The sequence below is a fragment of the Podarcis filfolensis genome (assembly GCF_964270895.1).
Source record: "Podarcis filfolensis genome assembly, chromosome: 5".
In the NCBI taxonomy this organism is placed as follows: domain Eukaryota; kingdom Metazoa; phylum Chordata; class Lepidosauria; order Squamata; family Lacertidae; genus Podarcis; species Podarcis filfolensis.
In genome coordinates, this window is record NC_139608.1 from 36132690 (window position 1) to 36159046 (window position 26357).

General features: G+C 40.0%; 1 protein-coding gene across 6 annotated transcripts; it reads left to right on the forward strand.

The window, feature by feature from the left end:
- Positions 1–26357, forward strand: CEP63 (centrosomal protein 63). 6 transcript variants are annotated; one of them, XM_083616280.1, is made up of 15 exons: positions 1–144; positions 2548–2604; positions 4580–4749; positions 6443–6538; positions 9832–9957; positions 13134–13247; positions 15428–15661; positions 15918–16063; positions 17941–18060; positions 18525–18639; positions 19498–19695; positions 21268–21333; positions 23307–23512; positions 23771–24053; positions 25859–26357. In XM_083616280.1, the coding sequence occupies exons 3-15, from the start codon at positions 4699–4701 to the stop codon at positions 26015–26017; spliced, it is 1914 nt and encodes a 637-aa protein (XP_083472406.1). In that variant the 5' UTR covers positions 1–144; positions 2548–2604; positions 4580–4698; the 3' UTR covers positions 26018–26357. The 6 variants fall into 6 exon arrangements, with proteins under 6 accessions (XP_083472406.1, XP_083472402.1, XP_083472404.1 ...); XM_083616276.1 differs by having other exon boundaries at positions 7–144; positions 4580–4757; XM_083616278.1 differs by having other exon boundaries at positions 7–144; positions 4583–4757.

Below are 26357 nucleotides of genomic sequence, written 5' to 3' on the forward strand. Positions count from 1 at the left end.
CTCGTTTCTCTTTCGCCGGGCGACGGGAGATTGGCGAGGCGTCCCTTCTTTCTCCTCTCCTCACCCGGGCGCGCGCCGCCTCGTTGGCCTTTGGCGCTTCGCGGGCAGCAGAACCGCCTCTCCCTCGCGGCGCGCGCCTGTGAGGTAACTTCGTAACGTGTGCACGCGACCCACGCGCGAAACTGCCTCCTGGCTTCTGCCCTCCGCCGGCTGGGAGCGCGGAGCTCTGGCCCTCGGTGGCGACTTGGGCGTGGAGATTCGTCTCCAAGGTTGGCCCTTAGAAAGCAGAGCCTTGCCAGGGCGAAACAGCGCCCTTTACTTCCAAGCTCTGAAAAGCTCCCTCTCCTCCTCTTCCTCGAGGGACAGGAGCCACTGTCAGTCGGAGGCGGCAAATTCCAGTTCAGTGGTGGCCAGAGGCCATTTCCTGCAAGCTACCCTTTTTTAGCAGGGGGAAACGTTGGCGACTTTTTGCTTGCAGCAGTTCAGCCCGTGTTTTATAGCTTTTGCAGCCCAGCTCTGTGTTGCACATACTTGTTTGGAAGCAAAGCCCCACCGTTCAGTTCACTCCCAAGCAGCTTGTGCTTCTGGTTTTACAGATACTTGCTTTAGCAAAGCATTTCTTTGTTGTGCTTAACTCTGGATGTGTTTTTGAATTAACACTCTTTTGTTAGCACCCGCCCCTTTCACCTGAGGCCTTTTAACTGCTTGCAGCTGTAAACCTTGCAGTTTAAAAGTTTTTATCGTATTGCACCCACACCAGTTACTTGTCGAAGGCAGTGTATCCCAAACTTGGGTCTCCAGCTGGTGTTGCGTTACAACTCCCGTGATCCTTAGTTATCGGGACCAGTGGTCAGGGATGATGGGGGTTATAGTCCAAAAACAGCTGGCAAACCCAAGTTTGGGGAAACACTGGTCTAAGGCCACCTTTCGCAGAAGTTTTTGGGATAGTCTTGCAATACAACCATGACCATGAAACCAGCAGTTAAAAGCAGCAGGAAAGCTAGGTTTGCTGAAAAGTACAGTACTTTTATTTAATGCATGCATATTAGCCATATAGCAAACATGGCCTACATGGGAAAAGGATACTCAACAGCCCATTCTTCAGTATTTATATATTGCACGGGTGTGTTAACCATCTCATTGAAACAAACCTGGATAACATAACATCTGAGGCAACATTTTTCCTTTTTTGTGTTACAATCGGGCTTAATTATTATTGCAATATAAAGTACTACTTAAGAGCTTCAAAAATATAGACTTCAGCAACTGCCATATGTGTACATACCTAGAATTATGCCCAAATGAACAAAGTCAGACTGAATAAAAAAGAATAGGGAGGGGGGTGACTTTGTAAGGAACAGCAAGATACTCAAGTTGAGTAGCACAAATCTACCGTATGTAGCTCAATAGCTATCTTGCATTTGTTTTAAAAAGATGCTGAGTTTCCCAAGCAGTAATATGTTGCTTACATTTATAAATTTGCTTTTAAACATGTAGCTATCACTCAGGAAACCTTGGAACAATACACATCTTTGTGAGAAACTTTACAAAACCGTTTATGTTTACAGCAGGGGTGGAGAATAAAATCTGTTTGGTGGCCCAGATGGGTGGGGGGACTGCCCATCTGTCAGTCACCTGGCATAATCATTGCCTGTCAGCCTGATCCTGTTTCCCACCCTTCTCCACACATTAAATTCAAACAATGTGATGTGGGGAAGTATGCCTTGCCTCTCCAGTACAGGTGTTGAACCTTCGCCAGTGTTTACTAGCCTTTAGAAGTGGCTGGACTTTCTTATCTGAGATCTTTGCATTTCCCTCATGTGTGCTCACAAGTTGACCTTTCCAACTTAAGCTTTCTGGGGGGAAATATTAAATGAGTGAGTTTTATTTTAAAAAATAATGTAAGTATGCTTTTTGGTATATTTTTAATTGGGTTTTAGCCCACATTATTAAATCAGCCCATTGAGGCAGGCATACAGAGGATACACATATCAGAATCTTTCACCCTAGATCTTTTTTTCTCTAAAATGGCTTTCATCACTTGCAATAGTTGCACCAGAAGATAAACCCATTAGTGCCTGGATGGCTAATATTTCGTAGCTCTATGTTTGATCCTCTAAAAGAGAGCAGGGCACAAATATAGCAAAAAAATTGCAAACAAGCTTTTTATGTAGAAAGGCCCATATAATTGGTACTTTTGGCTTTATATCAATGTAATCTGCAACAATGTAATCCCTTTGTTATCAGAAACAATCCACATACTTTACTAAAGCACTTGCAAAATCCAGATAGCAAGCGAGTCATAACTCTGATTCGTTATCTTGCAATTTATCTTTCATTTATAAGGTGCTTAAGGTGCTTGATATGTGGCCTACAAATTTATTGAAGTGACAACTATTCCCTGCATACTTAAAGTAAACTCTGTAAATCTTCACCTTTCCTTTTCTCAATTGTCAGACACATCTCACATTTTGCAGTCACCTAGAGACGGATTGGACATGGTGATGAATTACTGTAGCATAACCTTTATTTTGCTTACTTTTTTAGCTGCCCTAAAGGATGTGATTTCAGGATGGAGGCATTGCTAGAAAGAATACAGGGCAGGTATGTACTAGTTATTAATTGCTTTATTCAGATGCATACGTTACACAGATACATAGATTACACTGAACCTGGAATATGGGTTTGCACACGTGCTTCACATGTCAGTTTCTTCTCAGTCCCAGATATGATAGTTACTTCCACAGTAATTGCGTTCACAGCTCCTGTTTTGCTAGCATTATGTGAAAGAATTATGCTGTTCCTCAGATGTGCACTATCTCTGGTGGGTATTACCATTTTGACAGAAAAATAGCAGCTACAGCTTCCAGAATGTGCTTATGAAGCTGCTCTTCCTGAAATCCTCTAGAACAGGGGTGCCCAACCAGTTAACCGTGATCGACAGGTCGACCCCCGGGTGATCGTGGTTGATCGCAGGATCTTTACCGCTCGCGTTGTTTAGAATCATGTCTCCGCCCCCTCCCCCCATGGTCTTTTGCTGCCACGTGTTTAGTAACAACTTTGGTCTGCCCCTCCCCCCCAAACTGGTAGATAACTTCCAGTTTCCCCCCCTGGGAGTAGATTGCATCTTCTGGGAGTTGGACATCCCTGCTCTAGGACATATTTTCCTCTTTGATCTTGTTGTTTTCATTAAAGGGACAGTGTATCTGTGTTTCTTCAGCTTTCTTACACAGAACTTGACACCCTAAGAATCTTGGCTTTTTATTATTGAACAAGCATATTTTCCTTATGTGTCAGTCATGTCTTTGGAAGGGTCAGAAACTGCAAAACCCATGTTTTCAGGAGATCAGGCTGTTGTCCAACAATTCCTCACAAAGCATCGGTCCTTGCTTAATTATCATTCCCATTTACCCACAGCCACCTCAGTTGTCACTAAAATAACCCAAGTCTTTGATAGCCCAATTCTTAAAAACAGATGAAATTGTGCAAATGGATGTGCAGATCTCCATGATTTGCATTACATAACAAATGCATTTAATATTTTTACTGTAGAGTAGTTTACAGACCTTTAACATAAACCTTGACATTAATTAGCATATACTGGGAAATCTACTCGTAGTTAGGATGCAGTCTGTAAAATGAAAGATGTAAACATAGACATATTTGAAACAAAAAAAGCAGACCTACAGTGAAACATGATTTAAAATACTCAGCACTTTCATAATGTATCAACAGTGTGAAAAACAGTTGCCAAGTTCTAAATGTTGGTGCTGCTCCTTTTTTAAAAAATTGATATTTTGGGGTTTGGGGGATGGCTAGGAGGGGCTTGCATATTTGTGTGTGTGTGTCCAATGCTACAGCACCGTGGAGCTTCCTTTCTTGGCCAAGCTGTTATTGGCCTCATTAAGGAAAAAGCAACTTCTTACACCCTAAGGTAAAATCCCCAATTCTGAGTATCACTGTGGCTTATTCTCTGGTCTCCTGGCACAACAAAGTGAAGTTTTAAAACCACAAAGTTAGTGTCTTTAGAATTTTTGCCTCTATAGAAAAGCTGCCAAGTTGCAAAAATATTTGGACATTCTTGGGAAAATGAGGCATTTCAAACTCCACTTAATACTTCCTTGTTGTGCTTAGGATTTGGAGTGGACCACAAAGTCCAAGCCTGATAAATTCAAATTAGCTGAAGCCCTTCTGGTCACTTTCATTTTTAAAAAATAATATGACCCCTGGTGTTATGCAGCTTCCCAGCTTTTATCCTTGTGAGTGTATTGTGGGCAATCATTGTGTGCTCAAGTTACATTGCATTGCCCCGTTACATGCTCTCTGTTAGTGCTTTTGGCTGGAGGAACCCATCCCTTAGCATGGCAATAAAAGGATCCAGGAGAAGAGATGTCTTTGGAAGTATGACCATTGCCTGATTATTATGGTGTGTATGAGGGAGTGAGAGAAGCAAGGAAAGCTTTGCTTACCTGGTATATCTCTCCGGTATTTGCTCCATGATTAAAGCAACCGTGCATGGTTTACCATGGAAAAACAGCTTACAAATAAGGGATGAGGATAATTTATTTATTTTTAATAGAAGTTTCCAGACTTCATGTGAAGCAGAACTACAGGAGCTGATGAAGCAGATAGACATAATGGTGGCTCATAAGAAAGCTGAATGGGAAACTCAAACCCGGGCACTCGAATCCTGCTTGGATGTGCGAGAGCAGGAACTGTCCTCTCTCAGGAATGCATTGGATGAGAAATGTAAAGAGGTACTTTTATAGCTTTGGTGCGATGTGTACTTGTCTATGCTTTCCTTTCTGAAATTTCACTGTAGGCTGTTTCACTGCATAAAGTTGTACCCCCTCTCATCTTTCCTATATCCTTTTATCAGTTTATGAATGCTGAATCAAAAATCCTGAAAGACTAGCATTACAACTTCAGCATAAAAAAGGAGTAAAATATTCCAATTCTAAAAAAATCTAGAGTAAATAAAATGTATTCACCTGGCTCCAAAGGTGACGTTGGGCTTGGCATCAGTAAAGCCTCATTGAGGGAGAGAATTCCATAATGGCATCATCAGCCCAGGAAAGGCTGTATCCATGGCCACTACCTATCTCACTTGTGGGCTGGGGCAGGTGTGGGGAGACCTCACAGCAAGATCTTTGAGCTTAATGCTGAGGCAGATTCATGCTGAAGAAGATGATCCTTCAGGCATTCTGGTCCCAAGGTGTTTTGGGCTTTAAAAACTTTATATTGTGCTCAGAAACAGACTGATAGCCAGTGTTTTTCCAGAACTAATGATTAGCCTCAGTCAATATCTTTTCTACATAATTTTGTATGAACTAACATTTCTTCAGCCTTCAACGGCAAATCTTAAGTACAACTCATTACACAAGTATAAAAGAGGCTACCAGAGTGTGAATAACTATAGCCACATTATATGCATTATATGCACATGAAGCCCCGTAGCATAGTGTAATAACACAGTTGTGGGGCAGAGCAATATTTTACTGCATCACTTTCTTGAATGAAACTACTGAAGAACAGTAACCCAAATTCCTGCTTGGGATACCTGAACCTGAAGGATACCACGCTTGATGTATCTAAAGCTGCTGAATATTCCAGGAGAGTTGGAAGGTTTGCCTTGTCCTTCTCCCAGAATAGGAACCAAGCCTTCTTATTTTGTTTAACATAATATATTATATTCCAGATATTGGTTTAAATTTTACTTTCCTCTTTAGAATGTGACACGGCATCTTGGGTTTATTCTGCAGTTGCTTCATTGTTGCTTTGTATAGCTGGCACGGACAGTGTGCATTCTTTTTCCAGTTCCTTATTGTGGCAGGCTATTAATCTCACTTCTGAATAGGCTAATTACAGGCTTATTAAAATGTAATGAAAGCCTCCCTTTGGGAGCACAAACAATTTCTAGGAGCAGCACAAGCTTGTTCTGACACTATTTCCAAACCTCACACTGTGTCTATCTTGGCTCAAGAGAGAAAGTATAACCTGTGTTCCATTTTCCAATCAATGTTAATGTGGGCAGATGTGCTACCTCCTCAGTTTTGTAGATTGTTGCTGCTTTGGGAGGGAAATGGAGTCGTTTTTTTCCTGCTTTGCAGGTGTTCTTGCTCCTCTCTCCACCTTGGGAATTTAGAACGTGCCAGGGGCAAAAGAGACACTTGCTCTATCCCATTTCACTGATCAGCCAAATCAGTGGTCTTCTGTTTTCTTTGTTACACTTGGGTAGACTCAACCACTGATTTGTGGTGGAGAGATCATTGTAGCAAAGTTTGAGGAAAATAACGTGTAGAGAACCCTTCCTTAATTGAGCTCTACAGGATGATTTTCACAGTTTCTTCACTTTAGTGACTTTTTCCATTGTCCCATAAAAGTTGGAAAATAAAAGGAGAGGGTTTCTGCTGTTGGTCAAATGACATTTGGTGTCTTTCAGATTGAAAGGCTGTGTCAGCGACTAGAAGGGATGGAACAACTGAATCGTGATATGACTATGGAATATGAACAGCAGTTACGAAAAGTCCAGGAAGAGGTGAGCCTTCTCAAGTCCAGCTTTTATTTTATATTTTAGGTTACTATATGATATTGCCATGTCTATAATCTTGTCATATATATATATATATATATATATATATATATATATATATATATATGATGCAGTTCACATGAAAGTGCAAAAACAAGAACCTGAATCATGCATATGTCAATTCTTCCTAACACCTTTTAACACCCCCTTTTTAACTTGTGGAATTTGCAGTGATTGCTGTTTTGCCTATTTAATGGATGCAAACATTCAGCAGTTATGTTATTGCAATGGACATAAAAAGTGCAGTTTATTTTCTACATAATCACTGTGGGTTTTAACATGGATGTAAACATAAAAAGATTTTGCTTCACTAAATGTTTGCAGTCTTTCCCTCTATGGCGTACTTTTATTTCCAGGAATTTAGAGAAAGTTTAATTTAAAGTAAGTACTTGATTGTTTTTAGTTCAACGAAGTCAAGCGGTATTAATAAGAGAACAGTTCACATACAGCTGAGTATGTCCACTCATTATTGGGAAAATGTCGATGGCGTACATCAAGAGTGGGGGAACCTGGAGCTCTCTAGCTGTTGCTGGAGTCCAAATCCCATCATCCTTGACCATTGGCAATGCTGATGGGAATTGGAATAACATCTGTAGGGCCTATGTTTTCCTATCCACATCATATGTGTACCTTGATTTGTTCCTTGTTTTACTCCATTGGGAGATCTCAAATAGCTTTACTTCTCTACTATCTATAGAACACTCATTAAGCCCAGCATTTTCAAATATCTAGTTCATTTATATCATGTAGACTTTTCACTTACATATATAAAAAATCTCATACCCTTCCATTCCTTTTCATAATCTGTGTTAGCCCTTTGGTTAGCTGACCCTTAAGAAATATCTTTCTTATTAAATATCTTTAAGAGCTGAGTTTAATAAGCTATGTTAATTAACTCTAAAGCCTAGGCTCATTTTGGCATCTTTTCTTGCTAATAGATAAAAACTTTTTGCCTTCTAAGCTCCACTTCTTTTTGCTGATGGTAGTACAGTGGGCGCTCGGGTTGCGAACGTGATCCATGCGGGAGGCACGTTTGCAACCCACAGCTCTGAGTCTGCACACGTGCAGGTTGCGATTCGGCATTTCTGCACATGCGCAAAGCGTGATTTAGCGCATGTGTGAGTGCTGAAACCCAGAAGTAACCCATTCCGGTACTTCCGGGTTTGGCGCGGTACGCAACTCAAAAACACGCAACCTGAAGCGTCTGTAACCCTCGAGGTATGACTGTATATCATTCTAATGGCTGTTGAGCTGCCTTTGCAAAGTCAGTTGGTAGCTTCAATTTGTTTGGGTGGGTTGGGGGCAGCTCAGCTCAGAGTATTAAGTTCAAATCTTGCTTTCCAGGTGCTAATGGTTCCTTCAAACCACAGTTGTGTGGGGTGGACTGCTTATATTACAGCAGCTTCTCTGTGTATTATTCTCATGGGGAATTTGTGTCAGTTTTCTTCCTGGGGCCTTGTCCTATATGTTTCCTTGCTGTTTTCAGTGAAGTTTACTTCAAGTAAGTGTGTATATGGTTGCAGCCAAAATCTGATTTTAAAAAAATATTCTGTAAGAAAATAAGGAACAAAGGGCTTGCTGTACTGCAGCTATTTCACTATAAGGAGTTGGGTGCTGTGACAGCTTTTCATGTTTGGCCTTCGCTTTTGTCCTCCTTTCTTCTTTCTTGTCAGCTGCTTGAAGTTAAATGCCATATGAGACTTGTAATGCATTAACCTTTCTCTCTGGAGAGTTGGTTCAAGTGCGGCCTACTGTAGGCCATAAATAAAATTAATTTTGTGCTGTTGCTTTAGCAATCTGAAGACATCTGTCTACATTTTTAGAAGTCTTTTCATTCCAGCATGAGTAATGGTGCTTGTTTAGGAGATTCCCCCATGGGGATAGTAAGGATTCTGCCAAGCAAGATTGAGGTGCAGTGGCAGATATTTGCAAAGGTTGGAAGCTGGACTGGCAGCAGTATGGGGGGGGGGTAGTCAGGAAGGCTGAAGAGTGTTAGCAATTCAGTAAGTATAGCAGAAGGCAGTCTATGTGTATACTAGCACTAGAGTGTGTAGTGTCACAATTTTTACTCTTAAGTGGTGCCCCCTTATAAGAGTAGTGGTACTGATATCTGGAATATCCACATTTGAATTATAAAATTACTGTAATTTTAAGCACTTGGTCCTCAACAAAAAATACCCCTCTCAATACATGCAGCATTACTAAGAGACCAACTTGACTGACTCTTAGTGCAGATCCAAGTCATCAAACCTGAGCATCCACATCTGCCGCCTGCCATGAACCACTGCTGGCATTATTGACAGCACCAGCAGCAGATATGCACTGTGCTTATAATAATAATAATTTATTAACTTGCTAATTATGCTGTTTTAAACGTGCACCTTGTATTTGACTTCCTTTAGTAATGTCTTCTTTTAATGTTTAAGATAATGTTGTTAACCTTGCGGCGTTAAATGTACATTCTGTAGTTTACCTCCTTCGTAATGCTTTATTTTGACATCTTTAAGACAATATTTTAGTTTCCTGTTACTTATGTTGCTTTGAGTTTATACATTATATCTGACTTTCTTCAGTAATGTTTTATTCTGGATTGTCTGATTTGGTGTTTTAATGTTGGTTGTAAACTGCTTTGAGATTTTTTTTCTAAAAAATATAAGTATGGAAATGAAAATAATAATAATAATAATAATAATAATAATAATAGTAGTAGTAGTAGTTTAATCTTTACTGCAAACTGTCTGTTCTCTTTACAGCATTTCCAGAGTTGTTCTAGATTGCCTTAAATCAAGATTCCTAATTTGAAATGTATACTTTTTCTGAATAAGTATGCATGCCATGGATGCTATAACAGTTAAAACACTGATAGCTCATAGTTCCCTGCCAGTTCCCTCCCCGCTTCTTTACACTTGCTTCATCATAATTTCTGATCTATCATAACTTCAGTCCACTTTCTGTTCTCTCTTTCCCCCCTTCTTTATTTTCTGCTTTGCGGTCTTTTATTATTTTGCGAGTTGTCGGTTTGGAGGGAGTTAGAATAGGGATTTATTGGGAATATTTACTTTTGTGGGTTGTATTATTTTTATCCTTCCTCCATTTTTTGTAATAATGAAGTGTCCAAATAAAAAATAGAAAATCCATAATAAAAATGTATCCTACAAAGCTGCAATATTGCTTCAGAAAACCTGTGTTCTTCTACAGCACCAATCACAATGCTGTGAATTGCCTTGCTTTTCATACAGCTAGCTAGGCTGAAGAGAAGCTATGAGAAACTGCTGAAGAAACAACTGAAAGAAGCAAGGAAATTACCCTCCAGGAGCCAAGAGGAGGACCAATCTGAAGTAAGCATCCTGACTAAGAAGTTAGAGGTAAGTGGATAAAATGCAGTCCTGGTCCGGGTTTCATAAATTCAGAACTATGGAACTCAGTGGGGCTTACTTCTGAGTAGATATGAATTGGCCTTTAGTTTCTTTTCTCTAGTGCTTTCTGAGCAAATATGTTTTCAGCTGTTTTTTATATACATTTGCATGGTCTCTTTGGAATCTGATGTACAAGCACTGGCGAGCACAATATTCATCAGATTTCTGAGAATGTGTGGAAGAATAAGTGCTTTATTTTTGTTCAGTATGCTTTCCCCATTTGTGGTTAAAGAGCACAACTGTACATTATACAGAAGCAAGAAACCAGCCTGAACCATGACAGGTTTGATAAAAATCAGTGATTTCCTTTGAACATATTATTTTTAAACTGATAATTTAAACATTGAAATTGGATTTATTTTAAAGTAAAAATCTGATTTGAAACAAAGCTGAAGACCCTTGGATTCAAGGAATTTGTTCTATGATTCTTTGGATTCTAGCTTTAGACTTGAAGCAAGCTATTTGCTTAGCGTCTTTGTATATGTACAGGGAGCTTCAAAAGTATGTTGATTAATTTTTCAATGATTCTCTTGCCCCTATAGAAGTAAAAAAAAATATGCATCTGGACTACATAACCAAATGCATTTGATTATACACAGGTATATTTAATTGCAAATTAAATATTTAAGGTATTAAATTAGATACTTAATTATTTGAGGAAGTGGGTCCCAATTAGCTAAGTACTGCAGACCTGTTTTTCAAAAGCCAAATCACGGGCCCCCTACTTTTGAAAATTTCGATATCTCTGTGGTAGTTTTTGTTATGTGAATGGTGCCATGGACCCCCTGGGTGGGTCTGTGAACCCCCAATTGCGAACCACTGATTTAAGGTATATTTAATTGTTTGAAAAGAAATATGGCCTAATTGTTCAGTCAGTTAGCAGTCACACTTTGGGTAGTGTATGTTGTACGCCCCCTGATTAGCTATGCAGACCAGGACAGTGTGGAGCATCTTGGCTGGCCTCAGGCACTCTAACCTCCCTTTCTAGATTTGGACCTGAAAGGCCAAGGAAAAGTGTGAGTGCATGGAGGGCAAGGTGTAAGGAAGCACAATTTGTAACATTGCACAGCATCATTGCTGATCACAGGGCAATGCATGGGGCAATGTCTGCTGTTAAGGCGGCTTCAGATTTCTCAGTTTTGTGGATCTTGAGCCAATGTGAGAGAGTCTTAATTCTGATCTTAAGCCAGCAGGTTCTTTGATCAATGAATATGTAATAAGTTGCAAAAATATTTAGAAACATTTTTGTATTTGGTACCTTATTACTGTAATATTTAGCAGAGGTGTGTTTGTGTGAGTATATGAGAGAAACAGGGACCTTATGTTGCATTTTATCCTTTGTCTTGGAACCGAACTATGCATATTTCCAGTATGTACAGGAATGTATCAATATAGTTCTATTGTTGGGGTTCAAGAAATTTTGCAGGGGGTCTTTGTAAGTTGCATTCATGACACATACTGGTACATAATGCTTGTGCATTCAATCTCTGTGTGTCTACCCCCCCCCCTCTAATGGGCACGTGCTTTTTTCAGATAGCCAGATTCCAGAACTAAACCCATGCTACTGTGAGTTGAGCAGTGATGGAGTCGGAATGCTTCCTATGTCCGCCACTAGATACAGCCTTGAGAACATAAATGCTGCTTAGGGAGTTAATTATTTTAATTTAAAAATATTGGCACAGTTACAGATGTATACCATTGCCTTTATACATATGAAATCTCTGATGTTCTGTATGAAAAGAGTGTGTGAGGATGAACCCTGAGGGCAATTAGGTAATCTCTGGTAATGGACAAGGAAAGTGCTTTTCCTGTTGTGGTTTTGAATGTGCAGAAATTAAATATACTTATGAAATCACAGAAAAATTGAGATTTCATCTGAGCTTGTACCATGGGATTTATTGCTTAATGAGAGAATTGCAATTTCTTGTGGAGCAAGTTTGTCCATCCCTACTAATTATGTCAAAAGCAGTATTTAATGTACTCATGCTGCACAGCCACATCCCACAGAGTGCTTACACAAGAACAAATAAATCATTCAGGGGATGTGTAGCATTTTTCTAGATAAAATATATTTTACCTGGAACATTTCGAAAATGTTATATATTTGCAGTAGCATAATAACTCGGAGGACTGTGTGTGACACAGGATATGATAGAATTAGTATTTTTTTTTAATGTTCATTATTTAGAAACCCCTTGAGAGATAATGATGTGTTCTGATAAACTTAGCTGAATGTGTAATGACAGATCATTCAAAGACCTGGGGATGCCTTCTTCCTGCTGTTGGCTGGAAGCATTTTGTAGGGTCTTCCAAGACCACCTTAATCTTTCTGTCACGATAAATTCAGTATTGTTTTTGAGATGCTGTATCTTTTTCTGGACCTATCAATATTGCCACAGTATACTCCATGCTCACAACCTATATGGTCTCTGTGGCAGACACTTTGAAAAACAAAACTCTAAAGAACTCTCAGATTTATAAAGGCATTTGTCCAACATCTATACAAGCAATAACTGGCATAAAAATATAATGGACTGGAAACCAAAATAAAATATTGTTCTTATGAATGGTTGTATTAGATTACAGTAAGACCCCAATATACACAGGATTACATTCTGGGGATCGCACCTAAAGTCAAAATTGTATATACAGTGGTACCTCTGTTTACAAACTTAATTTGTTCCGGAGGTCCATTCTTAAGCTGAAACTGTTCTTATCCTGAGGCGCACTTTCGCTAATGGGGTGTCCCGCTGTGTGTGTGCCTTTGGCGCGTGATTTCAGTTTGCATCCTGGGGCAAAGTTCACAACCAGGAGCTGCTACTTCCAAATTAGCGGAGTTCGTAACCAGAGGTACCACTGCGCTCAAAACACATTGGGTTCAGTGGTGGGTGGGATTTGCCAAAGTCTCCCCCCCCCACACATTGCCCACCCCCTTTTTATTTGTTTGTTTATTGCCAAGCACATAAGCTGAATGTGTGTAAGTTAAATGCATGTACGTTGCAGGCTTACAGTACTTAATGAGGTTCTTGACTTGGATAAGGATAGGGGCAAGATAAAAGAGACTGGATTTTGGATAGTGGGTATTTTTCAACCAGATCGATAGCGATTACCAATTGTCTTTACAGGAGTTCCGCCAGAAATCTCTAGATTGGGAGAAACAGCGCTTGCACTACCAGCAGCACGTGGCATCACTGGAAGCACAGCGGAAGGCATTTTCTGAGCAGTCTGATCTCATTCAGGTAGAGTTAACGGATGAGGAGTTTGCCTTGGAAAGGACTTGCTGGCAGACTTCAGAGCCTTAGCACAATTTAGGTTACCAGTGAAATGACAATGAAACTCCTGATGGAATAACCTTGTCCTGTTCAACATGTAGACAAAGCCAGGAAATAATCTGAAAACTGTACAGTGGCTGGAAGGCAATTGCCTATCTTTGCTGTCAAGTGCCAGCTGGAGAAAGGCCATAAAATGATTCTGGTTGGGTAATTGCACAGTGTGAAAGAATTAAAATACGATGTTGTTCAAAACTGTATAGATGCCAGACAACATGCCACCAGGTGTATGCAACCTGTTTAAATAATGATTTTTAAAAATGGTGCATTTCCTATGTGGCAGGGTAACCAAGGTAGTGTTAATGCATAGCTGTGCTGTTTGTGTCTCTTGAAGCAAGCGTGCAGAGCCTCTGCTGTTTCTGAAAAATTAATCTGTTCATTGAGTTAGTGCCGCTGTGGCTTAGTTTAACTGACCAGGTACCAGCTGTGAATAAACTTGGTCTGACACAAAACACTGGAGTTGCTGATAAGAAGCTCTTGCTGGGAGCTTTGCACTTAATGGACTCCACAGTTGCCACTGAGTGGAAGTTCTGCATGGCAGAAGTTGGCAGTGACAGGATTAAGGCTGACACTGATAGTGGCTTTGTGAAAGATGCTCACAGATGTGCTTGGACAAAGTGTAAGCCTTTTGAAGACAAATACCTTGCTGTAGCTGTGCCTGTGTTTTTGATGGCTTAGTCTATTGAAAGCAGATTTGTTTGGAGCCTTAGCTAGAAGGTCATATCAGTGACAGGGCAGCAAAAAAACAAAACAAAACCCAGGTAGTAGGATTTTGATTCTCAAAGCAGTCAAAGGGCAGTATTCGGTGAAATAGTTGCAGATGCACGCAAGGATTACCACCAGTGCAACAGGACTTCCCACTCTCTCTTGCCACCTGCGCCATTCCCACATCTGTTCTTGAGGGTTGAGGGAACTTCTAGAACAGATCTAGGGGATGCAGGAGGGAGGAGAGGGGAGAACATTCCATTGGTATAGGGGAAATCCTTGCACTGACAGAACCCTAGTCTATATTTAATATAACCCAAATAATTCTTAACTGCAGGTATGCAATAGTCCTGTTGACATTGATTTGGGAATAAGTTGTATTAAAATCCATGTGGCATACACTTGAGGGTGAATAGGATTGCCTCCTTGGATGCTGATGATATGGGTTTTCCAGGAAAAAAATATTTCATTCATTCATAGGCCACCTTTATCTTCCAAGGACCTCAATAACATGTTAATTGTACATGTTATATGAATATCAGAAAAGTTTTTCTGAAAGCCAAGAATAGTTGAGAACTGAAATACTTGATGAGAGAAAGTAATTAAAGTTCACTTAGAGTGGTTTATTACATTCATAGAGATTCAGAGCTTTACTTGGAAATTATTTTGATAAGAATGCTTGTAAATATTTTAAGAAGTGAAACTCAATTACATACACTTCCCTTACATTATTTAGATTATAAAGTGGAAAAATGAAGGCACTCAAAAGCGTTTTGTTAGTTTTAGCATGCTTGAAAAGCTGTGTGCATAAATATTTTTAAGGGTTTGTTGCCTAAAAAATAATTACAAATTCCATCTTAAATTTCAGTAGCTTTATATCCATTCCAGTTGACCAGTTTGATTTGTATTGTGAAACAATGCATTTCTAAAAGCAGAAAAATACAATACTGGAAACTTTCACACCCTACATAAGTTGGTTGGATACCTTCAGTTAAAAACAGTGCATGCCTAGGTTGCTTTAAAACTCTCAGTTTGAAAGCTTTCCTATGCAGTGGGGAAGCCATCCTGCACAAATGGTTTCGTGTATGTATATCCCTTAACTTGTGTGTATGTGTTACAGGACACATTATGTCTGCAGATTCCAAACATATGTTTGTCTTTATTCCCTTTATCAGTTATAGTGACCATCTAATAAGTGGAAAAGTGATATTTCTTGGGAAACTTTTGTTGCAGTTGGAGAAGTTGGACATGTAAACCTCTTGCTGCTCTTTTCTTCCAGAAGTGGTGTCGTGATCACTGCTACAAGTGGACAAAAATAGAACCTAACCCATTTCATTTATGCCAGGAATGGGGAGCTTAACAGAACAGTGCTCTCTGTGTTACAGGCTCAACTGTCCAGCCGGAAGCAAATGTTTGAGTCTGTGGAGCTGGCGAGCCAATCTGAAATCCATCACTTAACTAGCAAGTTGGAAAGGGCCAATGACACTATCTGTGCCAATGAACTGGAAGTGGAAAGGCTGAATATGAAAGTGGATGATTTAACTTCTAGCAATCAGAAAATTTTGGAGGAACATCAAAGAGTACTAGATGAGCTGAAAGTTTCCCGGAACTCACTGGAGGTCTGTGAGTGAATTGCTTGGAAGCAGGTTAATATACAGCTTGTAATGGTAGTGGGCTGGCAAGTCACTAATTAAATAGGCTTCCTCCCAGCTTTATCCTGAGCCTAATTGAGAAGCAATGTCTGATAGGGAAGGGATTTTTCCAAGTTGTCCTCCTCTTTGGGTATATGCACAAACACAATAGCTTGCTTATTCTAAAATCTTAATCCCATTTGTTGTATCTTTGCATCACTAATTTCCATCTTCTCCTCTGAAGGTTCTACATGAAGAAAAGATGGAACTTAGGGCCACTCTGCTATCTCAGGAGGACTTCATTAACAACTTACAGATGCATAAAGAACAATTACAGAAGGAAGTGTCCAAACTAATGGAAACCTTGCAAAACAAAGAAGCTTTTGTCAGGTATGGTTCTTGGCATCAAAACATACCCAAATTATGTCCTTTGCCTGAAACCTAGATATTCCTAGATATCTAGGAAAAGTCTGTAGCACATTTGTTTTTTCAACCCAACTGAAGATAGGTAGTGATTAGTATTCAGCATTTGCTAAAAACGTTATTTAAAAAAAGGAAAAAGACAGGATTATATCAGTCCACAACATGATTTAAGGTGGATTTTCTAAATGTTTCTTGGAGAGAGAAAGAGAAAATAGATTTTATATTTTTAACTGACTGTCAATTAACTGTTGCCAGCTTGAGAGGCTTTCAGTGAGGCGTCACAACATCCAGTGGAAGTTACCATAACCTACCTCTCCCTTTTGAGAACTGCTTCAGTAGGTTAACAAATACACTTGCTAAATTTAATTGTTTGTTCTTGTAATAGTAGAATAATGCCTCTGGTTATTTATTCTCTTCACCACCAATCCTACTTCTCTGAATTAAAAATTGCCACCGTAGTAAATTCATGCATTTTGAATTACATTTTGTGAGGGTACACATTGGCTCCTTTTAGGATTTTGTACTACCGTCCAGTGAAATATGTGAAATTTCAGCCAGACCAAATGCATTTATTGAATGTCTTATTATTTGTTCCTTTTATATTTCAAGGATCCACAAATTTTGACTGGCCTTGATAAGCAAGGACACTTGTGTTTGACATAGACCCCATCTCACGTGGGGGATGGGGTCTTGTCTCTTGGCAACATACTGAACTTGAGGTAATTGGAGAACATTCAAAACCTAGCACAAATGTGAGAATTAGCCTTTTCCCCTTCTCAGATGGTATGGAAGGAGGCAAAAGCTTATCCCTGTTGCGTATCCTAATCACTAGGATGGAGTCAGTCACCAGATCATCTCTGGCAAGCAGATATATGGACCTTTGCTTTATTGTATGACTTTATAGTGTTTCAATTCCCCCCTCCCCCCAAAAAAACCCTCTTGTTGGATGTTGGCTTTCATAAGTTGAGCACTTTTCTTGGGCAGAAATTGTAAGGTGGATGATAATACTAGAATAGAGTCATACTTCTCATCATCCTTTCTTACCGATTAACACCTGGAACACCATTTTAAACTGTAAGATCCTTGTGACTGATAGTTACGACCTACTGAGAGTCCCTAAATTACTGCTCCAAGCTTTAAAAAGGCAGTAGTAACTAATTGACCTGCTTTTCTTGTAACACTAAGCCAAACCATTGCTGCAAACAAATGTGTGGTCTCCCGGAAAAGAGTGTGGCTGCTTCATTTGTTCTTGAGTCCTCATGCAAGGTGAACCATGATTTGGATTAGTGTATTGTCCAACCCAGGTTCTTGGTTTGCCTCCTTCAGACAAACCACAAGCTTTAACCAAGGTTTGTTCTTGAATTACAAGCTTGTGGTTTGTTTTGAGGAGACAAACCATGAACCTTGATTCGGATGACACACTAAGCCAAACCATGGCCTATATCACAGCAGTAGCAGTGCCAGTGGGGAAGCAATATTGCCACAATCTCCCTTCTAGTTTGGTTTGGCTTAGCATTACATGTGAACTGGGCCATAGCTCTGCCTGGCCAGAGCTTAAGGTGAGTAACATGCAAGGGCTGTGCTGTTCCCTTTTTCATTTGCAACGCTGATGGCGAACATGATTATTTCTTCCACGAATATTTCATTGACTGTTAAGTGCTGTTAATGCAGAGTTGAGGTACTACTTTCTATTTTAATCATACATTTAGCACTTCAGAAACAAGCATCGCAATATTCAACTGTGTTGTGGGTCTGTTTGCACATCTAATAGAACTGGTGTGTCTGATTTAATTTGGATGTCAGAAGGCTACGGTCTTCAGGAACTCACATGTCTTCTGGTACAGGTCACTGGAGGAGTGCCTGCAGAGCAGTGAAGGAACCAATGGAATCTATTGTAGCAGAACAGAGTTGGACAACATACACTTGCAGCTAGATCATCCTGAAATTATTCATCTTGAGGGCAGGTAGATGATCATTGCAGAAATTTCTCCACCTTTACAAATGAGTTTGAATTTAGAAGATAAGTTCTGTGTCTTTACTGTAGCAGAGGGCTCTAATGGTGGCTTAGAAATGTCTAAACTTTTTAGTAATTTATTTAGGGTTATACGAATAGGACATCCTTACTTGGAGATGCCTGACTATAATTTAAGACATTTTTATCTCATACAAGTTCTAAGAATCATATATGCTTGCTAGGTGACTAAAATTACAACTTCTCATCAACTGTTGGATTGTTGAGTGAGCAACAAGCTACCAAGGAAAAGTTTCTGTAACTTGGATGTTGCTCAATGGGATTTGTGCATCAGATTTTTTTGCGGGGGCTCAGATAATTGCAAAATGGCTGCTACTTTCCTCTCTGTAGCGACTTGCTACAATAGTTTACAAAGTCTTTTGTGTTTTGTTGTGCTTGTACCATTTTGGAATGTAGCCTGGGTTCTGCAAAAGCAAACCATGCCCTGCCGAGTGAATTGCTAACTGAGAAATGCCAGGAGCTTCAGCTGACAGAAGAGCACCTCTGCCAGGCCAAGGCTGAGATAAAAAAGGTGAGGGCCTTTTGTGCAAATAAAAGATAGGCAGTGATATATCATTTTAAAATAGGTTTGGGCACTGTAGGAATCGATGTTGTTACTGAAAACCCCATTATACCTAGTAAGCACCCTTGTTTTTAATGGTTGCTTCTGAGTTTTGTTTATGTATTAGATGTCATCTGTGTATTAAGTTAAGAATTTTCTCTGATGTGGCTTGATGTTCATTTTAGGGATTTTTTAGGCCATAGATTGGAACAAACTATGCAACAATCAGCTTCTTCAGTTTCTGTATCTTCAGTCCTCACCTCAATTTTGTTTAATAGCTCAGCCTGGTTCAATGGCTAGGTCAGTGAGTATTTCATATAGAATGGAAAGCAAATTTTTTTTAGTGTTCAGTTGTGTTCAGCATTAGTTTTTGAAAGGGTGCTTACAATTTGACTATTGGCACCTATCACCTTTTTTATGACAAAAAGTGGGTCCTTTACTCTTCTGACCTCTGCATTTTGGTAATATTTTTAAAAATATTTGTCTTATTTGCACTTTTGTGTGCAGTAGAAGCTCAGGAACAGTCAGGGGGCATTGTTATAATGTGAATAATTCAGTTTGCCAGTCCACTTGTGGGTAATTTGCTAGTTTATCATCAATCCCCCGATTCAATGAAATACAACTGCCCTAAGAATGCAGAAGATCACTGTATACAGGCAGAACTATTACACTGTGCATTAGTACTGAATGAATTATGAAACAGTGCTGCTCACTAAGATTAAGTATTGAGCAAGTGGAGGACATTGTGCTTCCAGAGAGCTTCGTATGCTGAGATTTCTGATAATCAGTGAAATGTTAACTGCAAATTTCATATATGTTTCTGTCTAGCTGAAGGAGCAGCTATTGCACAAAGAACATAGTCACAACAGTGAGTTAGAAGGAATGAAGCAGGAGGTTGCTCAGCTAACACGGGAGCTTCACCAGCGCGACATCACAATTGCCTCATCAAATAGTTGTACTTTAAACTTGGAGCAGCAACTGAAAATGGAGATCGAAAAAGCAGAAAGGAAGGCAGTGGAGCACAGGGTAAATAGGCTGTTATCCCTCAAAATGTTTTGATGTATAGCAATTAGCGCATGCGGGTTGCCAACCTTTATGGAGCAGTGGGCACATCTTGCATTTTGAAAGAGTGCTGTGGGCACCAGTCACAACATGCCTGCCATGGGAGAGGTGGCATAACACAAAATTTGTGCAGTCACGGTGAAGCTTTTTCTATAATTGTATTTCCATACTGGAAAAGGCTAAGCCTTTTCCGCACAGTTGTTAAAGGCACAAATATTCTGGTTTTCCCCAATGCCAACCCCAACCCATAGCCTAAAGTGCCCCATTGTATACCATTGTACAATAAGTTGACTATACAGTGAATTCTTAACGAGTCACTGGTTTTTAGCTTCTCTGCAGGTAGGAGGCATGCCTAAGCCTCTTTCATACAGTTTTCACATTTGCATTTGGCAGAGGAGTAGAGATTATTTAATATTAGAAAAAATAATTTCTAGGGCATACTTAATCCCAGATGAACCCACTGCAGGAAAGATGTAGCTTGGTGTGGCGTTCGTACAGAGCCCCCGGTCGTTTCACGGACTATTGACCTGTAAACCACTACTTTATTCTTCTGCTGCCACCAATTTTGTGGGAAAAAACCAGGGTTGCCCGGTGAAGTATTGAGTCTCAGTCAGGTAGAGTTAACAATGAAGATTAAAGTTTATTTCAAACACAAACAAGTTTTAAAATATTTTTGAAAAGCTGTCAGTCTATTCCCTCACAATCATGTCCCTGTCTCTAACTCACTCTGACTCCTCTATCTCCCCCCCAAAAAGAACCAACCGAACTAACTCAAAACCTCTGGGCTGAGCCTCAAAATCAGGTAGGCTCCGCTCCCAGGCTTTCTTACTGGTAAACCTATTAACCTTTTCTCTCCCCCAATACAAATGTATCCCCAAAGAATGGGCAAACGCCACACTTGGTTACTAGGGAAAAAGAAAAGGCGAACTATGGAAAGTGTGAGGTCTCAGAAATATCACAGAAGCAGAGAGGCCACTAAAGGAGAGGAGGAAACAGCTGCTCTTTGGGACCCCAGGGATATCTGTTGCCTGGTGTCCAAACAACTCATTTATGAACTGCAGCTCTCATGTATTCATTGGCAAAAACCACTACCAGCTGGGAGTAGCCAGGCTGGCAAATTTCATAGAAATTGCATAATAAGCTGCCTGTACATTTTGCTTTATAACTTCCTAGGATGGCTAGAAACTTATTTTTAAAAAACGAAATATCAGAGTCTTGGGGCCCTGCCTGTGGATTACTGATGAAGAAGGCTTTTGTAGGATTGATGCCACTCATGGGTGCCTGGTTGGTGAGCCCTGCATTAGAGGAAACCATCTGTTGTGGGATGACACTTTTTTGGTTGCATGTATGTTCCAGACCCTTTAGCTGTATTGGCACCACATTTTCAGAGTTAGCTATGAGGGCTAGAAACTTGCTAAGATTAAGGTTGCAATTCTCAGATTTGCACAAGTTTATGGGCTATATGGTTCCTCCATGTGAAATATATTAACAGGAAAAAACGGTAATTTCTCCCCATCCCCCACCCTGTCACTTCAGGCTGTTTTGTCGCAGTTGGAATCTCTTAAGCAAGACAATCACCAGCTCTCAGAAATTCTTCAGAAGGTAAGTGTCTGGTGTGATGGGATGTGCTATTTGAAGTGTTGTGCACTTGTAGTCTCTCTAGAAAACACTTGGCTTTTGTGTGTGTTGCGCAGGCAAGTGCATCTTTCATATATTTATACAAAGCTTCGAAAGGTGATTTGATATTTTTATACTGAAGCTTGCAGGTTAAGTCACAGTGGGGTTTAAGTGAAATTGGTGAGACTTACTTCTGACTAAACATCCTAAGTGTTAGGATAGAAAGATGGACAGATTGAACTATGTATATTTTATTTTCTGGGCCCACTAGGTGTCAGTGCAATGTTAGTGAAGGAGAGTATAAAATGAAACATTGCAATAAAAGTTGGCATTCAAAGCCTGCTCACACAATGTTTTGATTGAACCCCTACACATAGTTATAGTAATTTGAAGCCCATCCACATTGTCACAGAAAAATTGTGCTGTCTCTTCTCAGTAATAAGAACACTGTTGCACATGATTTCCCCTGATGAATGTTGCTGAACTGGTGGAGCTTGTTTTCTGCACATGGCTGCAGCAGACAGAATTGTCTCATATTGGTAATTAAAGTGGGTATATCAGAGGGTGGTGTCTTCTTGTGCCCCTCCCCACCCCAGCCCATAATTTAAGCTCTCTGGAGAAAACAAGCATTTGAGAACAAAACATTGAAAATTGAATACTAGTGAAGATTTGTCTAGGGCATTTAATTTTAGTAGGTATTAAGAAGAATACAATTTGGTTTGTGTTTATAATCAAGTGAGATAATTTGGCTGTTCAGACATTGCACGCGCGCACACACACACACACACACACACACACACAGTCTCTTCTGTACCTTGTGAGGCAACGTGTGAGCCTTGGGCTTCCTTCCATCTCTTTTCCCACTTTTGTCATTATGGGGAGAAGTGAACCAAATTGATCCTGTGTTAGTTTGAACATGGGATCTCCCTAGACTGGAAAATCTCCTTGTTCATGTGTTCATTTTTAGAACAGATAGGGTGAACAGGGCAGCAGCTTATGAGTCCAATAGCCCTCCACATAGAGGGGTGGGAGTTATGTCCCTACAACCTCCATGGGGGGGGGGGTTCTGAGTTTGATTTTGTTCTTCAGTTTACAAATGTATTCATATTTTGAAATTAAATTAATCTAGATCACGTTATAAAATGTGTTTCAATGTTTTGATGTGACGAGAAACAAATGGTACAGGTTTGATAATGTTCTGCGTCTCCACTTGAAAATACAGAAGGAAATTTCACTTGAAAATCTTGAAGGACATCTCAGCATTTGCAGATATGTTGCAGCTCTTGCAAGCTGATTAGAATAGGGAAGTGAAGGAGACTGGGTAGAGGTTGACTGAGTTAAATAATCTTACTAAGGGAAATTACTGAGCTAAAAACTTGATATTTTTAAAATGGATGTGTTTGCTCAGTGTTTCTCAGCTGACATCAGTTACGCTCTGATCTGTGTGTGCATGCGTGGTTGAATTTCTTGGTAATGGATCTTGGACTCGTGACTCTAGAGGGGTCAGTCCCAGCTGGTTATTTAAGCTTTTCTCTGCAGTTGGCAAATACACTAATCACACAGCGGTTTCAAATGAATGGAGTGTCAGGAGATTTTTTTGTATATCCAGGTACAAGCAGGCAGTCCCATTGGCTTTGGTGTTAGTGGCGAGCTATGCAGCTGGAACACATTTAATGTGACTGACGTTTAAGTGATCACAAATTGGTCTTGAAGTTCACACCCAATTGAGATGAATGAGGGAAGCTTGTACCTATGTAGGTTTGATTAGTTCGGTCTTTCTAGATGTAGACTCATTCAGACAGCTGGTGATTGATTTATGCTCTGAAGGGATTTTTTCCTAGTAGAAGACTTGGAAAATTTACTTCTTAAATTTGCAATACAAAATCAAACTTTCTAGGGAAAGCTGGGCTGGTGAACAAACACAGCAGCGCTGACTAAAGCATTTCTGTCACCTTAAGGGAAAAAGTGCCCCCCTGGCAGAATTCCAGGAAAGTTATACCAAAGCCCTAAATAAGGTGGAGTCTGAAAACCAACGATTATTGAAAGAACTAGCAGAAACTAAAGCCAGCCTGGAATCCTCGTCCCGCAGGTCTCAGGGCAGATATGAGAATATCATGCAGCAGATGCAGCAGCAGATGAGTGAGATAAAGAATGTGGAAAGCAGGTAAGATCTATGTGTTCAACAGGTTTTTCTCTTGTTCTGATGAATTGTTTACAATGGCTGAAATCCTAGTATAGCTTGACGACTATGGAGTTCTGAAGAGTCATTCTGCTGTTACACCTTGAAGTCTCTGTGCACTGCATGTGTTTCCCCCCTGGAACTGAAAACAGTTTGTTCCTAAACGTTCTTGCATAATATTTGCAGCTGAGAAGAGCTGGTCTGTATTGAGTGAATTTTTTTTTTTTAATAATCCATGTTCAGGAGACTGCAAGAGCTGCAGTGTAAGCATGAAGAAGAAATGAGAATACTTCAGGATAAATATGACAAGACTGTTCAGCACTATGAAGAAGAAATTCAAAAGGTGCAGCATTTGTCAACCAGAAGAGTTTTTAGTACAGCTGATGGACTGTCACCCCAGATTAGCAGGAGCAACTCTGTTGAATCCTTGTCCTGTGATCCCCTTCTGAAATCAGATTCCTTGCCACATGGAAACAGTGAATTTACTTATATGTTAGGCAAGAATGAGAAAGAACTTCTATCTTTGGTAAGCATGAAACAAAGTGTCACACCAAGTTATATGCAGAATCCATTAGATGCCTAATGTAAAACCACTACCACAAATGTTTGATGTGTGCGTTACTCAGACTAGACAAATCTTATTTGAAAAAGTCTTCCAAATGCCATAAAACCTCTGTTCAAATGAAGATTGCAAGGATTCTGTAGTAGGACACCAGGTGGCAGCAGCTTGTTGACAAGAGGCATAGAAAGGGGTGTCCCAAGTTCAACTGAATTGTTCCTTGTCTCCATGCAGACCAAAGTGGATTCCACTGCCCCTCTTCAGTTGACTTGCTGCTCATCAAAGCCTGGGCTTAAGATTGGATGAAAACATGGGTGAACAGGGAGGGCTTGTTCGTAGGTCCTACTTCTCTATCATTTCTTCCCAATTCCCTGTGCTTTCTTTACTAGTGGTTTGCATGCACACACATGGCATGGTGAGATTGGCCAACGCTGCGCTAGCAGTGAGTTCGTTGCTGGCATGCTGCAATCCCTTCTATGGATAAGCAGATCTTTATCATGCCTACCTCTCTCCTAGGAAAGCTGTAAACAACATTCACACCAATACATTCAAAGTACTGCAAATCCACAGTCACAGCTTCCCCTAAAGAATTCTGGGAGCTATGGTTCCTTTACAGGTTTTCAGAGTGGTTTAACAATCAACCCCCTTTCACAGGGAACTGTGGAAATTGTAGGTCCGTGAAGGGACTAGAGGTTTCCTAACAACTCTCACTACCCTTAACAAACTACATCTCCCAGAATTATGGGGGACGTCATGTCTGTTTATAATGTCTTGAATGTGTGGTGTGATTGTGGCCTTAGACATTATAATGGTAGCTCTTGCAATGGAGAACCATGTGGAAGTGGACACACTGAAGTGGGTGGAATAGGATTTGGTGCCTGCAACGTCTAGTATTAAGAAAACTGAAACATTGATATTAAGTTGTTCCTATAATATGAGCTATTGATACACTCATGTTCAATGTAGGTCTTTAGTACAGTAGCTCCAGAAAAGGCAGCATATGTCCTCTTACACTTATACAGTTTCTATTGGTTGTGCATCTAGTGTTTAACTCAACTAAGGACTTCTGTTTGTGTAACAAGGCTTCCCCACCCGCAATGACCCCAAAATTGCCTTGAGGGCACATGGGAGAAACCCCAGAACATGCGGAGGGAGGAGAGGTGGGGTTCATTCTGTCTGACAAGCTGAAATACTTGTGCAGACAGAACGATTGGAAGTGTGTGACATTGAATTCCACCCTATAATTTTATTTTTGAAAGATGTGACTCCTTGACCATAACTTGCTGAGGTATATTGAGAATCTTGAGGGGAGCATGAAAGGCTTACAGTTCAATCCTAACCTTTTTTAATCAGAAGTCAGCCCCATTTCCGTGACTTGAAATCCTAAAAATATTTCAATTAACTTCAGTGTTTTAAAGGGAAATAATACTAGAGTTTTCAGTCATGATTTCTAATGCACAACTTCATCACACCCAATCTAAGCTCAATAGATGAAAGCTTAGGGGTGTGTGTGTGTGTGCTTAAAAGCAAACTATATTGAAATAATTGAGATTTAATCTCCAAGTTAACATGTTTGGATGATGGTGTAAGCCAAATACTATATAATCCAACATTTTTGCATTTTTCAAGGTTAATTATATACCAACAGTGCTGAGATGATGCTTTGCTTAGGGGATTTCTATCCATTGATGCAGTTAAATAGTAAAATGTAGCAATAGGCCAGAAATAATCTTCTGGTTGAGTCTTGTTCAACATATATGTTTTATTTTTAGAGCCCGTTGCCTACAACAAACATTGGTGCGATTGCTGTCAAGTTCTTGGAGGAGGAAGAAGAAAGATCTCAACATATCTTAGAACGCTTAGATGCACATATTGAGGAGTTGAAAAAGGAGAGTGAAATGACAATACAGCAGTTCAAACACCAAAAGTGACATTGCTTCAAGAACCAAGGATTGGAAAGCTGGCTTAATATAATATGCATCAAGAAGGGGACCAAGGGAGCCTTCAGCAGTTAGAAAGGGGCTTCTCTTCTTTTTCCTGGTTTTAGTGGTGGTAAAACCAAGGAAATGAAGTTTGTCTGGAGAAAAGCATTTTGTCTGGGGGCAGTAATTGCACTACTTTCTAGATGGCTTATTTAGTCCTGCTGTGCAAGAGTGTGCAGTGACTTTCAGGAGGGAATGATGTACTGCTTTTTTTTGTAAAAGAAAATAAATCTATTTTATATGTATATATCCATGTGAATAAATAAAATGACAGCTAACCCATCTTCTT

What these genes read in the sequence shown, in the direction of transcription:
- CEP63 (XM_083616276.1), top strand. Translation starts at nt 2,573, where the DNA reads ATGGAGGCATTGCTAGAAAGAATACAGGGCAG. An exon ending in AACAAAGAAGCTTTTGTCAG is followed by an intron (nt 16,064 to 17,940) that starts GTATGGTTCTTG and finishes CTTCTGGTACAG; the next exon opens with GTCACTGGAGGAGTGCCTGC. An exon ending in AGAAAGAACTTCTATCTTTG is followed by an intron (nt 24,054 to 25,858) that starts GTAAGCATGAAA and finishes TTTTATTTTTAG; the next exon opens with AGCCCGTTGCCTACAACAAA.